The sequence below is a fragment of the Perna viridis genome, chromosome 3 (genome assembly GCF_037379345.1).
Source record: "Perna viridis isolate PV_CMFRI_1.1 ecotype Kerala chromosome 3, ASM3737934v1, whole genome shotgun sequence".
NCBI classification, from domain to species: domain Eukaryota; kingdom Metazoa; phylum Mollusca; class Bivalvia; order Mytilida; family Mytilidae; genus Perna; species Perna viridis.
This window is the reverse complement of record NC_142447.1, coordinates 60,254,898-60,271,011: the sequence shown is the minus strand read 5'-3', so window position 1 is coordinate 60,271,011 and position 16,114 is coordinate 60,254,898. Positions and strand designations below refer to the sequence as shown.

The 16,114-nt window shown below is 33.6% G+C and overlaps 1 protein-coding gene across 5 annotated transcripts in view; it reads left to right on the top strand.

The window, feature by feature from the left end:
• The first annotated feature begins 281 nt into the window (after positions 1–281).
• LOC148623185 (advillin-like) overlaps positions 282–16,114 on the top strand; it is a 39,386-nt gene continuing 23,553 nt past the window's right edge. Inside the window, exons 1-2 of one of the 5 annotated variants that reach the window (XM_088573776.1) lie at positions 282–592; positions 15,542–15,882. In XM_088573776.1, the coding sequence (XP_088429902.1) occupies positions 463–592; positions 15,542–15,882 (471 nt within the window). In that variant the 5' untranslated portion in view covers positions 282–462. Of the gene's footprint in view, positions 593–5,536; positions 5,773–6,749; positions 6,910–10,209; positions 10,531–14,318; positions 14,524–15,541; positions 15,883–16,114 lie in introns of those variants that run through there. The other 4 variants (XM_088573778.1, XM_088573780.1, XM_088573777.1 and 1 more) reach the window with 4 other exon arrangements.

The window sequence follows — 16,114 nt, the reverse complement described above, 5'->3', positions numbered from 1 at the left end:
GGACCCGCTTTATCTTAAAATGATATAGCCGGAGCTGCCACTGCTTGTGAAGTTGAAAGTGAGGGTTTAGAAGTGTTGAATATCTTAGTGCTTGCTTTTATTGCCAATGTGTATGCTTACACCGTATTATAAATATTCCATATGTTTAAAATATTTGTATATTGCCAATTTTTAAAGAAAGGGGGAGTTAAAATTATGTATAAAACATTCCGCGCATAGCTGTCCGATGTGTATGTCAATCTCCACCATCAGAGCAGATGTGACTTCGTCTTCATACTGGATACGTTAGCAACTCTGTTCGTGTTTCTGGTAAACACAGGACACTTACCCTAGTTCAGTTGGGTTTGGATTGCTTGTTAACCAAGAGTTTTTTTGGTGTTACGTTGAACATGGCTCTGCATAGCGCGCTTCAGACTTCTTGCATTTTATATGACGTATACGGGTGAAAGTTTGACGTCATAGATGGCGTCTCCATTTTTTCACTACTTACTGGAAACTAATAAGTTTTTATTGTCATTGAGTGATGAAGATTCGAACAGAAATTGTGGAGCGACCATAGTGTCATTCGCACGTGACACAAAACATGATATCGGTAAGCCAAATGTCAACTTGTTCATTTCGTACGAACAGAAATAATAAATGTGATGTCAATAGACACCTTACAGCCACGTTATAGTGTTGGTTTGTAATGTATCTTCTATATTGCGTTTGCTTGTTCAGGTCTTTCCCTACATGGTAAAGACCTTATTGTTTTATTTTTAACTCATTTAGCACTTTTACAAGATGACCCGGTCAAGAATTGCATTATCCGTTGTAGAAGTTATCTCCCTTTTATTGGCGTTCTTTTTTTTCAACATGGTCCCCCGAACTCATGTTTCAGGATATCATGACAATATATGTCTCTTTAAAACAATTTCTTTCAATCTTTCATATTTTGAAAACCATAATAGATAGAATCAATCTGGAAACGGTTTCATGTACATAAGCAAACGACCTAATATTAATAAACATGAATTTGTATTTTGTTATCAAACTATACGGGAGTTATATCCCTTGAAGTATCATAATATGATGAAGGTGAAACGTTTTAACGCTGCCGAAGAAACAGTAATTACAAACAACTTTAATAATTTTTGTCAGCTCTGATTTGATATATTATACTTATAACCTTCAAGTATGGTAAATTTTGTAATGATATATATTTGTCCTAAAGCATAATACTAATTGTCATGGTCTGATATGTCCATTGGCCGAAATGTCTGGCATTCATAAGGAATTATTGGTTGTCATGGTCCGTAATGTCTTTAGATCGAATTGTCCGGCACTGGTTAACATAATGTTTCTTATAATTTGCGAAACGTCTTAAAAGATTTCTGTTATTGTATTTAGTTTCGCTTCATTCTGTTTGATTATGTATAGTTTAATTATGTTTATATTACGATTTGATTCGTTTCGATTCTTTTTTTTATGGATTATTTTCGTTTCGTTTAGGTTCGTTACCCCGTTTTGCAATTTTTATGACTCGAGAATTATGGGTAATATTGATTACTACAGATATAAGGCCAACCCTGTCTTGGAAAAGCTATGATTCGATTTGTATTTAATTATTGAAACAAGCAAATATTTTCCGAGACTTGGTTGGCTCTCAATCGCACATATACAAGTATACGCAAATGAAGCTGCCATTATGCTGTTTTTCAGCTCCTGAAAATAAAGGTACAAACCGGATATTGATGCCTTTTCTTGCCATAAGTATACAGAACCAAGTTGATAATACAATCATAAACGCCTTCTTCGGAAGCGTACTAAAGTTTAAAAAATTTGTATTTCGAGAACCGTAAGTTGTAGAGACATGGGACCTTTATCAATGATCGTCCATGTGACCTTTCATTTGCACCCAAGGTCAAAGGTCACAGAGTGGTAGTTTTCTCCCCTTCCAACATTTACTTTTGCACGGCCATGTTTCCTTATCCTTCAAGATATCATTACAAAATTTGGACCATCGATAGAGCTCATTTAGGACTTTTACGGGATAACCCTGTAAATAATTTTATCATCCATTGTAGAAGTTATCTCCCGCTTATTAGCGTCTTGTGAACATGGTGCCCCGAACTCATTTTTAGCTCACCTGGCCGAAGGCCATGTGAGCTATTGCCATCACTTGGCGTTCGTCGTCGTCGTTAACAATTTTTCAAAAATCAAAAGAAACTACTCGACCAATTGGAACCAAGCTTGGTATGAATGTTCCTTGGAGTATCTGCATAGAACAGATGTGGGGATTTTTGATCCGTCAAAAAACATGGCTACCGTTACTAAAAATAGAACCTAGAGGTCAGACAGTATTTTTTCGCATAAATTTCCAAAATCGTTAGGTTTAGCTAAATTCTGACAGGTAAAAGTGTTCAGCATGGTGAGATCTATCTTTGGTCAAATTTTCCTTTCAATCCATTAAGCCATTTTGGAGTTATTGCCTTTTTTCAACGTTTTTTGCTTTTTTTAATATTTTCTTTAAAAAATCTTCTCCTCTGACTCTACTTGACCAATTGGAACCAAACTTGGTATGAATATTTTTAGGGTATCCTGCATAGGACTGATTGATTCGTCGGGAAACATGGCCGCCGTTACTAAAAATTGAACCTAGGAGTCAGACAATAGTTTTTTTTTCACATATATTTCCAAAACCATTAGGTTAAGCTAAAATCTGACATAGGGCAATAGTGTTCAGCATGATGAGATCTATCTGTAGTCAAATTTTCGTTCTAATCTGTTAAGCAATGTTGGAGTTATTGCCCTTTTCAACGTCTTTTGCTATTTTTAATGTTATTTCTTTAAAAAATCTACTCTTCTGACATTATTCCACTAATTGGAACCAAACTTTGTATGAATGTTCCTTGGGGTATCCTGCATAGAATTGATGTAGGGATTTTTGATCCGTCAAAAACGTCAACGTTTTTTTTTTTTTTGTTTTTTTTTTTGTTTTGGCTAGTTTTAATGTTATTTCTTTCAAAAATCTTCTCCTCTGACACTACTTGACCTATTGGAACCAAACTTGGTTAGAATGTTTTTTTAGAGTATCCTGCATAGAACTGATGTTGGGATTATTGGTCCGTCAAATAACATGGCTGCCGTTACTAAAAATAGAACATAGGGGTCAGACAGTAGTTTTTCGCATATTTTATCTTCAAAACCGTTTGGTTTAGCCAAATTCTTTCAATTGCTGAAATGATCCTTATTGTAAGGCCTAAAAAGGTCTCCAAGGTTAAAAGTTGTCAGACGACTCCTTGTAAGAGTTATTACCCTTGAATGGTGAAAAATTGACAGGTGAGCGATTGAGGCTCTTGTTCAGGATATCATAATTATGCTTGGTGAGCATGTAAGATTACATCATGTTCTATTAGAAAATGACCCTGCTAAGTATTTCATTATCATCTTTAAGAGTTATGTCCCCTGAAACATTTCTTTTAATCGCTGATATCTTGAAAATCATAATAGATAGAAGCAATCTAAAAACTGTTTCATGTACACAAAAAGAAGTCGTAGTGAATAAACATAAACATGTATTTTATTATCAAACCATACAGGAGTTATATCCCTTGAAATATCATACTTAAGTTTTTTAAATTTATATTTCGAGAACCGGAAGTTGTAGAGACATGGGACCTTCATCAATGATCTTGGCCTATATGACCTTTCATTTGCATCCAAGGTCAAAGGTCATAGACTGCTAGAAAGCCTTCTCACTGCAAACCACAGGCCTTGATATTAAGAAAACGATCAGAGATAAGTGCTTGCATACAACGTACGAAATGATACTCTCGATAAGCCCTACATTTTGAGACCAAATTTACATCTGTCAGACCGTCTGTTCAAAAGTTATGACAATTTAAATGTTTTGCAGAATCCGGTTTGTGACCTTGACATAAATGTATGACCTTGACCTTGTAAGTTTTTTCAAGGTCAAGTAATCCAATGTTACTGCATCAAATTTTAATAATCATTGGGCTCAAAATGAGCTCTGCGATTGCCAAAATTGTTTTGTAATTTTGTTGAATATGTTATGTAAATTATCTTACAGTTTTCAGATTTGAGATATCTTGTCTAGTTTTGGATCTATTGAATTATTAGTTTTTGAAAGTGGGGGTATATATTTTAAAATCCATAACAGACACACAAATGATCATTCCACAGAATGAAAGATCTGCTAAGTACAACTCTTTGACAAAATTGATAAAATTTTCATTTCCTTTGGTTTTGTATATTTCATAGATTTGATATTGCATCTTTTTTTTTTACTTCGTCGAAGGGGGTCATGTGATCATTTTGAAGGTCTAAATGAGCACATTTCAAAAATCAGTTTCAACCTGGATAAGTCGTATGTGTCCGAAGAGTAGGCTCATAAAGTGCAAAAATTCCAAGTTCTTAGAGGATGAGGTTGTTGCATATCAAATGAAAGGTCTTGAAGCGTACATCCGAATTATCGATATTTTGTCCCGATATAAATGAGTTGGATGAGGTCAATGAGTGTAAAATTTAAGTTTTTTTTTTATATAGTAAGGTTGATGCATATCAAATTAAAGGTCATAACGTGTACATCACAAATATCAACTTTGCTTTACGAAAAAAAACGCAGTTGGGATTAATTAGTACAAAATGCTTAAGTTCACAGAAAGTAGGGTTGTTGTATATAAAAAAAGTCAAGTTTACAATACAAAAATCATGATAGAAACATCAACAACTGCATTTGACTGGGCTACCAAGTGCAGAAAAACAAACTTTTGTGGAAGGCAGCATGTTATAAATCAAACCGAATGTCTTTACGTGTACATTACAAAAAAAAATAGTTTTCAAGGGAACTTTTGTTTCAATTGTTTAACAAACAATTGACATACTAGTTTGTCTTTTTTTTTTTGCAGTTTCGTTTTGTTTCGCTTTTTAGTGTTTTCTGATTCAGGCCTATACTTTTAAGTTATCAAATTTTAAATTTATTTTGTGTCATTAGAACTTTAGTAAAGGCGGGGTCTTTACTTCCTTTTTGTGTTCATAACAAACCTGTGAGCCTTTTCATTATATCAAGGGTTGTAAGGAAAGGGGTAAGAAAAACATGTATCGGTGTTTAACATTGACTTTTTAGTAATACAGACTTGATAACGAGGTTATTTGATAATTATAATTGGTTGATGAATGATAACTGTAGACCCTACTCAAAACAAGATATAGAGTTTCTACTCTCCCCTGAAACCAGAAAAATATTCCAACGTTTAATTTTGAAACCGAATGTCGACATCGAACGATTTAATACTCAGAAACACAAACAGGTCTATAATATCCAAAATACTTTAAATTGAATGTTATCTGCAAGTATTGATAGGTTTCTGTGTATAAACGATAAGTAAGTGCCAAAAGTAGTTCTCCATGTTATCTCTAATGCAGTTCAATAGTCCTTCATACCTCATTCTTTGTCTATCATTAAATAAACCTGACCTATGAACTTAAAAAGATTGATTACCCTAATACTGAAATGTATCGTGTTATTTCGATTTCATGTTTTGTTTTTGTTTATTCTATCCTTCATTAAGCAAGTATATGTTCCAATAACGATAAATTTACCCTTTGTTTTTGAATAATTAATGTGTGAACTTATAACAGTAAAGACGAAAAGCCGGATATTTTTTTTTAAATGAGTTAGCATCCAAGATATAGAGCGAGCTCGTAGGATTGTGTGGACTAAGATGACGAGTATGATGAAATTTCTAAATTTGTTGTTGAATGAAGGTAAGTTTTAAAATATTCTTTCTGTGTCTCGTGTTTAATTAAAAAAAAACAGAGGTCCGTAGTGTTATTATGTCTCTTTTAAATTGAAGTACTAGGGGTCAGGATTTAAAAAAAAACTTTTGGGTCCTTTTCGGTATGAGTGATATCCAAACACGCACTCCTAACTGATATGCTAGTCGTAAGTATTGTAAACTTGTCACAGTCCGAAATCTAATGTTGAGCAGTTGCTATAATTTCCCGATATTATCACAAAAGATGAATCGATAACACGGAAATACCAATGAGTAAAGTGACGAGGACAAACATCAAGAGAGACAAAAAACTAAAATACACAAAGACCAGTGGCACGAACCACAGTGTACAACTGGGTTGAACTCAGGTGCTCCGGGCTTTTTGAAATACACAGGCCTATCTGCTGTACGATGAATGTCAAGTCCGATATAAGACGAAGAAAATGTTGAACAAATGTAGTTCATTGGTTATTTTTGAAACCGATGGGTCATGGTAACGGCCTGTCCGAAACCGCATGTTTATCAATTTTAATTTTTATTTGCTCATTATTCTAGATTTACCCCACATTTGTCCTCCTAGGAACATCTTCTACCCACCCGTCCCATGCACTTCCGAATCTTTGCTTTCCTGTAATGCTGTACAACGAAAAGTCAGTATGTTTACATGTCGGATAACAATTATTCTAGTGGAATAGTTTTCACGCTGTGTTGTTGAAACGTGTATACCACACATGCATTGGTTTCATCAGTGCACGACCTTAGTTAACATAAAGGGTCCATTGTTAATTGTATAAAGTGAAGTAAATACTTGTCATTGATCTCTGTTGTCCATTGAAAGATTAAGTGCAGCATGATAAACGCTCGATTAAATTCATACCTGTCAAGACACTTTACATTATGAAAATATTTTAAAAGGGTCTCAAGACCAATCACATCGAGTTATTAAATTAAGAGATCATATACCTATATCTGAATCCGATGTTTTTCACTTGTATTCAATACTGAAAGCTTAACGTATGTCCCCTTACATAGGAGATCCTGTGTGGTTTTATAAGCTAGTTCAGGTCTTAGTATATCTCGTGTCATTGAGGAGATAACGTATGTACCGTGGTTAATACTTTAATGGGTAAGATTTGTTTTATTCATTTTTATGATATTTAAAGTAAATTTATATGATTACTGTTAAGTAATATTTAAATTGTGATGTAAACTGACTGTTTACGGTTTACTGCATGGTTGTTTGTAGTTGTAGTTGTAAAATTCAAACATATTACAAATTTTACACGCACACATACACACGCCTTTTTTGGGATAGTTTGGCATTGACTGTGTACTGGTCAAGTAACTTTCAGATGTTAACTTGCGAGTGTACAGTTTTTCTGCGTCTTTTCTTACTGGTTCATTGAGAATTGTGATGGTGTTGGTCAGGGTTACCATGACCCTTCTGAAACTAGGACCCTTCTAAAACAAGACTTTTCTAAAAAAAAAAAAAAAATAGAATTTTGTTGGTTTTCTTCTTACGGAGAGTAATGTTGTTAGTGTTAAATGAAGACGGGTACACACAAGTTCAGGAATCTTCGTTTAAATTAAACATATCATTTAAAGATGTAAATTACCAATATATCTACCAAAGTATACAGGTATATAGTTAATTTAAACTAAATGCGACTGAGAATTTACTTTCAATTTAATATAGAATGTGAAAATGAAATAAAACTGTAATAAACTGCGGCGTAGCTGACATCTGAGTTACCAATGTGTGAAATTTCTCGTTGATATCACGGAAAGAGTACGACGCGTACCAAATGAACTAGAAATAAAACGTTTGAAAACTTATTCAAAGCTTTTCATAGGAAAAGTTGAAAAATAAGATTTAAAGCCAAGATTTAAATGCAATTTAATTCAGGAAAACCTTTTAATAAGATTTGTGATTCCATGTCATCTCCTTCCATAGAAGTTAAATAAGCCATCTCACTCGCTTGGCCTAGATTTGTACAAACTCTCAGCTGATAATGGAATTGTATAGAACATAAATACAAGTTTAATAATGAAATGACCTTACATGTGGGTTGGGATTAATCGTTCATCTCAAGTCTATTGATACATATATCTATGTACGTGTTGTTGTGGCGAAGTACTTATATTGTTTACTTGTTATTAGTTGACGCACTCTATAACTGAACTAATATCCATTTCAAAATCCTGACATTTGTAAAATAAGTATTTGTGTCTAAACTACAGTCTAGAGTATGTTTACTTTTGTTGAAGAAATTAGAGCTTGCAACAATCTTATTACTATTGTTGACAATTGTTACTATTTTACCGCTGTACATAGAAACACTCCTGAATGCAATTACGGGTATAAGAAGTAAAGCATGCTTTTGTTCATACTTTTTTGCTTTCCAAACTGTTTACACTAATCCTTTGCAACTTAGGCAAATTATCCCTGACTGTAATGGGGATCCACGTTGGTGCCCGCTAACTCAAATTATATGTAGATAAAACAAAACTACCAATTTCTTATCCATTAATTTGTAATGTATTGAATTCTGCTAGCGGTATTTGGTATACTTCAATTCAACTGTAAACAATGAGAATTTTAAGGTTTCATCTTTGTTTTGTTGATGTTATAGGGTGTTTTATATCTACACATCATTACAAACACCTGTGTCTAGACCAGGATATTTGAGAGGACGTATGAAATATAACTTTTATTTGTAATGAATGCTGTATGTCGTTGCCAGGTTTTCTATACAAACTTTTGAACTTAGTACTATTAGGGCGCATCAAAGTATTGACACTGATAATACATAATATTATTTTTAACATTGAAAAGATATATCATTTTTCAAATGTTTAAAGAATATGTAGATTGTAGGCGTTATTAAAATACAAATATAGACTCGTTTTGTTCACTTTACTTTTAATCATTCTTCAATTTGAAACGAATCACCCAGTTAATAAATAATTAGCACATTACTTGGAATAGTATCACCAAATTACCAAACTTATTGAGAACTTACAGTTGTGTCGTGTATTTTATTAGATTCCAGCAAAAATAACATTTAATTTTGTCTAAATATCGCTGGACTTTTGCTTTTAAACAGTACAATACTGACAAATCATGTTGAAATGCTGGATCGTAAACAACAGTACCCCACAAAAAGTATTAGTCTAACGATATTTGTGATATTCGTATAATAATAATTTGGTTTTAAAATCCATTTTTTTTCTTTTTAATTAGCACTGTTTTCATGTGACTTGATTCGCGATACTTACAGCTCGTGTGCCTATTTGGCGGCTAATTACCTGTTCAATGGTATTGTACCTGAAGTCCAAATCCTACTTTATAATTAAAGTGCAACTTATCAAAACTTTTCGTGCAAATGCATTTTAAAACAAACATGGTTGATGAATTCTGAAACGAGTCCTTGATATTAAATTACACATCGTTTAAGTTTTTCTGGTATGATTTTGTCCTAGTCCAACTAAGATCGATTGATTTGTACCTAGAACACATCCGCCATGTAATGACGTCATAGTATCAAAGCCGGGTTATACAAAATAACCTGGTATGCTCAAGGGAACCAACTAGTCAAGAAAACTTGTAATAAATCAAATTGAATTATTTCATAATGGTTGAAGTTTAATGTAAAGAAAATGGATTTGAAAAATGAATGTTTCCGGATTTTCTGCTAATGGAGATCATCCACACGGAATGGGTATATAATCACCGCAAGTTGAATCCGATTAATCTGGAATTGAGACTACCTTTTCTGTCAATCTCAGCCCCAGACCATTAAGATGTATTCCACGTTTAGTGGTAATGAATGTCTTCATTAAACAATGATACGTGGAATCTTAAGAATCATCACTGAGAGTACGATTCGAGTTAATAAAAACCGAGGCTTTATCGAGTCATTACCGATGCTCCATCGAATTATCTACCGAATTTGTTGTTTGATATTTCATCGGTTGTCAGATTTTTTTCTCAAGGGAATGTTACATGACTGGAAAATTTACTGAATTTGCGATTTAACCCTTACGTCATTTTTATCCTTATCCTTCCGCGAATGGAGTAGGCCTACCCCTCATGTCCTTTATCCATTTAGCGAACATCCGTTATGACGTCGTGAAAACGTAAAAAAGGTGATTTATGACGTTTATATCATTCATATATTAATGTTCAGTACTCAATATCATGTATTAGACTATTCGTATTCTTGACCATAAAAGTTTCTTTAATGGTTCTATGAACTTTTTTTAAATTTGATTATGTATGTAATCTTCTTGAATAACATTTCCTTGGACCGGAGTAACTTCGTCTGAACAGACCATTTAAATGTCATTGAATATTCCCCGATTAAGAGTTAAGCCTTCCCTATAGGTAATTTCACAGCCGTTTTTCCGATAGATTTTAACTATCATTTTTGTTTACCTTCTCCTTGATCACAATACAAAGTATTGAATTCTGTTTTTCTGACTGGCGTTCAGTGTGAATTTCCTAAGCAGCATCAAAGTGTTCCTGTGTAATCAGAGGTCAACAATTAACGCCCGGAATACTGTATCACTGTATCGTTACTAGGATAGAAGTTAACAAAAGGACGGGCTGGGATCTATTAAATACCAACGTGCAGAAACAGTGTCATATTTATAGTGGAACATTAATTGAATATGTCGGGGAATTAAATTGGATATCTAACCATGAAATATTCAGTTTTAACGAACACAAACAAACTCCATCAAGGTAAGGGAACATGAGTTGAACCTAGATTTTTAAGGGTTTTCCCTACATGGGAAAGATCTTATTGTTTTCCTAACGTTTTTTTAAGGGCTTTCCCTACATGGGAAAGACTTTATTGTTTTTCTAATGTGTTTTTATTCTTTCGTTATTTGCAAAATTTTCTTTTATTTATTTATTTTTTTTTTTTTTTTGATACAGAAAAAGAATCCAGTTGGGGTTAATAAGTCCAAAATTCTTAAGTTCACAGAAAGTAGGGTTGTATATCTAACGAAAGGTCGTCGTGTTTACTAGTAAAAGGGTATAGGTGTGCGGCCCCCAAAATTTTTCAAAATGCATTTACGTAACCCATTCATATATATGCATGGTGTTTATCAGTATCTACCTATCACAACAGGATGCTGATCAGAACATTTTACATTGTATCGAAAGACATTATCATGTCCGAGCGAATCCAGTTCGCTCGGACATGATAATGTCTTTCGATACAATGTAAAATTCCTGCTTATCAGTCAAGTGTTAATCGTAATTTACTTTGATAATTTTAAGGAAGATTCAGTTGATGTCAAAATCAATTACCTTGTGTAAATATATAGGCTATAATTTGTAAATTTTAACCCCAATCACATATACTGTATCTAAATTTTTACCCTTTCCGTATATAAATAATCATAAAATTAGACTGATATGGGCCGCACATCTGCACCTATCCATTGTACTTAAGTTACCCCCCCCCCTCCATGACAGAGCCCATCTTTCTACTCGGTGATTCTCCCGACAGCGTTAGCCGCTTTGTGATCTATACCCAACATTGCCTGTCTTGGTAATCTTCATGACCCCCTCCTCGGTTACTTGTGTCTTCACGACCCCCTCCTCGGTTATCTGTGTCTTCACGCCCCCCTCCTCGGTTATCTGTCTTTAAGACCCCCTCCTCGGTTATCTGTGTTCTACCCGATGGTTCATGTTAAATTGATTGTTCTTGGTTCTCAGTTTAATTCTATTTGACTTCTGATATTACTTTCTCTAAAAGTTTTTCATGAGAACTAGACGGTTTGAAACGCTTGTTTTCTGGCCTTTTTGGTCAAAATACAAAATCTAATCTTTTTTATATAATATATTGTGAATATCTAATCGGTCTGCTAAATGTATCGACGGCTCATTATCAGCAGAGTATTCATTGATATAAGAGTCTGACAGGTCAAGTGTTTGAAACTTTACCCCCCCCCCCCCAATACACACACAAAACAACAATCACTTAAAGATACAGCAGCTGACATTTTATCCGTTGCTATTTGGTTGGAAGACTTTTACTCTCTTTTAAAATAGACATATGACCTATCTTTAGCGGTAAAAATCGATTACTCGGAACTCGCTTTATATTTTACTTTAAAGAGACTTTTCAACCCACGAAATTTACAGAACACTTTCTTTTAAGTTTGACTATTTATTTAAAACTGTACCTCGTATTCACAAAATATTTAAAGGACAATTGGCACTCCAAAACTCCCTTGCGTCTATTGTTTGCAAACATTTAAAGCTATATTCATACGTATTTGTATAAATGGTTGCTTAAGTGTTTTATTTTTTCTTCAGAATCGAACATTTATGAATACGAAAAGAAACAATTATGAGTATATTAAAAAGAAAGTCCTCAAATAGAATTTACGACTTGTTTAATATTTAGATTTGATCGGGAATCCTCCAAATTGTCACGCACTCTTCAAACGTAGTTGCCAACTGATAATCAAGTGGGTACAAAATGTGCACCTGCAATATTGACTTTAAAAAAACCTCTATAACAGGGATTCTAACGAATGCGTTTCTGTTGAAGATAGATTGATTTATTGTCGTTTCAAAATGCTGCATGGGCAAGTCAACAACGATATTATCTATTATCAAAATAATGGCTTGAATATTTAGTTTCCACGAAGTTTGGTAGAACACGAATATTCCTTAAAAATATATTCAGTACTTCCATTTTATTAGGTTAACACCCAAACTATCTTCGAGATTCCCCTAGATCAACTTAAAACGAATTCGTGCGCCGGATAATCAAGGGAATGTTTAAATCGAAAGGGAACGTAAATCTGCAAAATCCCACTGATCATCACCATACCTATATTTGACAGGACTTCATAATATTTATAATCATAAAGATCATTGTCGAGACCAATCAGCGTAATTGATGAAATTATTGATTTGCCATTTTGATATTTTATGCTTTGTCCGTTTTTTGATATAAATATGGCATCAGGAAACCACAAGCTGAGAGTGAAACGCTCTGGGACGGTAGTCTAGATCGGCAAATCAGTCTCTCCAAACTAACTATAATTTCCCGGGGAGACCTTGTGACATCGTAAGGGTAGCGATCGAAGGACATGAAAATACCATCTTCATATCTAGCTTAATTTCATTGAATTGTTCTTACACTTTTAATGCAAATATTTCTTATTACATTTCCCCAGAAGCATTGACTACAAACAACATCTGTAATCACTCAGAGCTTAAACTTGGATATAGAATAGATTAATTTGTTCTGAGAATCAAAACCTTATCCAAAGTTGACTTCTAGAGAATCTATCAAACAATATCTGTCTTCCAACATAGAGATATATCTCTGTATATGGTTTGTTTCCCTGTATATGGTTTGTTTCTCTGTATATGGTTTATTTAATTTAATGCTGTTTGTTTTGTGAATGTTGGGTGATCAATAAGTTCAAGTCGGTACATAAAAACGGAGTTTAATAATACAGGGTTATATGATACATATTTTGCCTTGTTTACATAACAGATTACTACTTATCATGTTATATCAACAAATATTGTTTGTTGGTAAAGTGAATCGTTATTTTGTCATCGAAATGTAAGTAAATCAGAGTCATTAACTTTGGCCTGCGGGACATTGTTGAACTTACTCAACAACAGATGCACGAATGATGAGATTTACGCTTGATGTTTAGAATACTTTAGAGCTATCGTCCGAAAAAAGATGGCACCTTTTTTTGCTACTGAAACTGATAAAGGGAAGCCGTCCACGTTGGCATGACTAATCAAGATCTACTCCATCGTTAATATCAACATTTTAGCCTTATCTAAGACGATGTGTATTATATTATTTCTTCAAATAATGCTTTATTCACTCTGCAAGAAAATTAAGCATACAAACTTTCATGTCCATTTAAAATACACCTGTATCTAAATATTACATTGAGAATTGAATTTGATTTAAGAACTTAAGAACAAGTTCATTAGATAAATATTTGGACTCCTTCATAAACTCTAGAGTATTGTATACCACTTCATTGGAAACAATTGTGTAATATCTGTTGGTAGGAAACTTTACAATTATTACAATAGACATCATACTATTGAACTATTGGGGAGATAATTCTTGAAGAGCTTGCCTTACATGGCCTTTTGATAAAGTGGGTTTTCTCCCTGTTATGAAGCAGATTCGGTTTTCAGTAGAAGTAAGCAAGGAGGCTGAACTTGAAGGTATGGCATGCTTGTCTATGTTTTCAAATGTCTCCATTCACCCTATCCAATATCGTGAAAACTTATTTAAGCCTTATTATTCCGATATATATATTTGATAATCCACAACAGAGAAATGACGCACATGCACATGCTATAATTTCTACAAAAGACGTTGATGGCATGATAATAATAGTCTAAACGATACTGATGCTATCGTTCAACAAAATATTGAAAGTTCGTTTTCCCTTTTAAAAACACGTACTGACTGAACTTAGTGATAAATATTAAATCCTAAAACAAACTCTATGTTTTAAACAAAGGCAGTCATTCTTATGTAGTCCTTTACAATATGCCTGATATAGTTCTCCTTTGTCTGGAGAACCCATCGATCTAACTTCAAGACATGGCATTGATTCACTAGAAATCAAGGTTTATATTGAAATGATGTCGACACAGTTGTGACTTCAAAGTGCTGACTTAATTAGCAAGGCATTAGGATCGTAACAACAATGCTAAATACAGGTAAGATCCGAAAGATACATAGATATATGTAAATGTTGATATTGATAACTTAGGAAACTAACACCAAGTTTTTATGTGTATGCATCAGGTAAGAGTTTATAATATACTTTATGGGTCGCTGATACATACAATCTTCCGTACTAAAACAAGTAATGCGTGAGCAATATTTTGGATAGCCAGTTGTTTTTCTTTATTTTCGTCACTTTGTAATGTAGATAAATATATATATATAATGCACTAATAGCTAGACTGTATGAATGTTGTATTTTATGTATAGTGTACTTCTTTCTTGTAAGTGAATTCCATCTGTCTTATTTTAGTTACTTGTCCTTACAGCATACTTTATCCCCTGATATAACTGATCTTATATATCTGGTTTATACAATTTAAGATATCTTCGTACTGAGCAGCAATTTTTTTTTTATTTTTTAAATTTTGTTTGGCTGTTTGTAATTGTCGCGGCACCATTGCTTACGTCAAAATAACCAATACCATTTCTGTGTCTGGGTAACATACCATTGTCGTGGACCTCAGAAACTAGTTACTTTTTTTCAATTCTGAAGAAGATCGTACAGCAGGAAACGTTTCTGTTTCTGTGGTTCTACACACTCTCTATTGATTATCTATTACAAATTATTTATTGCTCTTCATTAGTCCAGATCAAATGGTTCCTCCCTTCGTGTTATCAATGTTCTATTACTAAATGAAGTGGAGAAGTGATTTAATTCTGATAGTCCCAGAACAAATCAATTCACACTTTAAGCCTATTACAACATAACAAAAATTGGCATTTAATTGGAAATTCTCTTTATCACGTACTTGGTACTGATTTCTAATGGCCATTCGGGAATCAAGGTCTGTAATATACAATTATAATTTTAAAAATTGTCAGAACTTAATTTTTATGATTTAGTTTTAAACAAAAGTCACCAATAGATCAAACGAGAAGCAACGTTTTGTATCCAATCTGTAACATATAGGACTAGAAACAATATAATGATATATATAACCTTTACAGCAAATCAACCGCCACCTATCAATACTCCGGTCACAGGTCGATCTGAAAGTCGACCAAAAAGTTGTCGGGTTCCGTCGTCGCTAAAGAACCATGAACCAGATGACAGAAAATTGACCAGAAGTCCAACATTTGTCAGTGAGAGGACGTACACAGCATTAGCTAGAGGTACGAGACCATCTACATCCAGAACTCTGACCAGTATTCAGTCAAGTAAAGATGTAAAAGTAAACCATGGTAGCAATCGGTCTGACAAACACACCATACAGCCGATGCCCGCAATGGAACCAGCGTTCCTAGAAATAACCAAACATTCAGCTGGCCAGTATGTATGGAGATTAGAGGTAAATGTATTATGGTTTTATCTTTCTATATGGATTTTCCATTGGCTTTGATGTTAAACCGAGTGCCATTTTATTTTCAATTAAAATGTTCACTCGATCGCATATTTATATGAACAGAATATATCTACTTTATGGTTAATGCATATTTCAACAATAAAAATAGAAACTGCATTTTAATCTTAGCGAAACCTTTTAAACTAATGAAGGATTTAATATTCACAGAAACATTAAA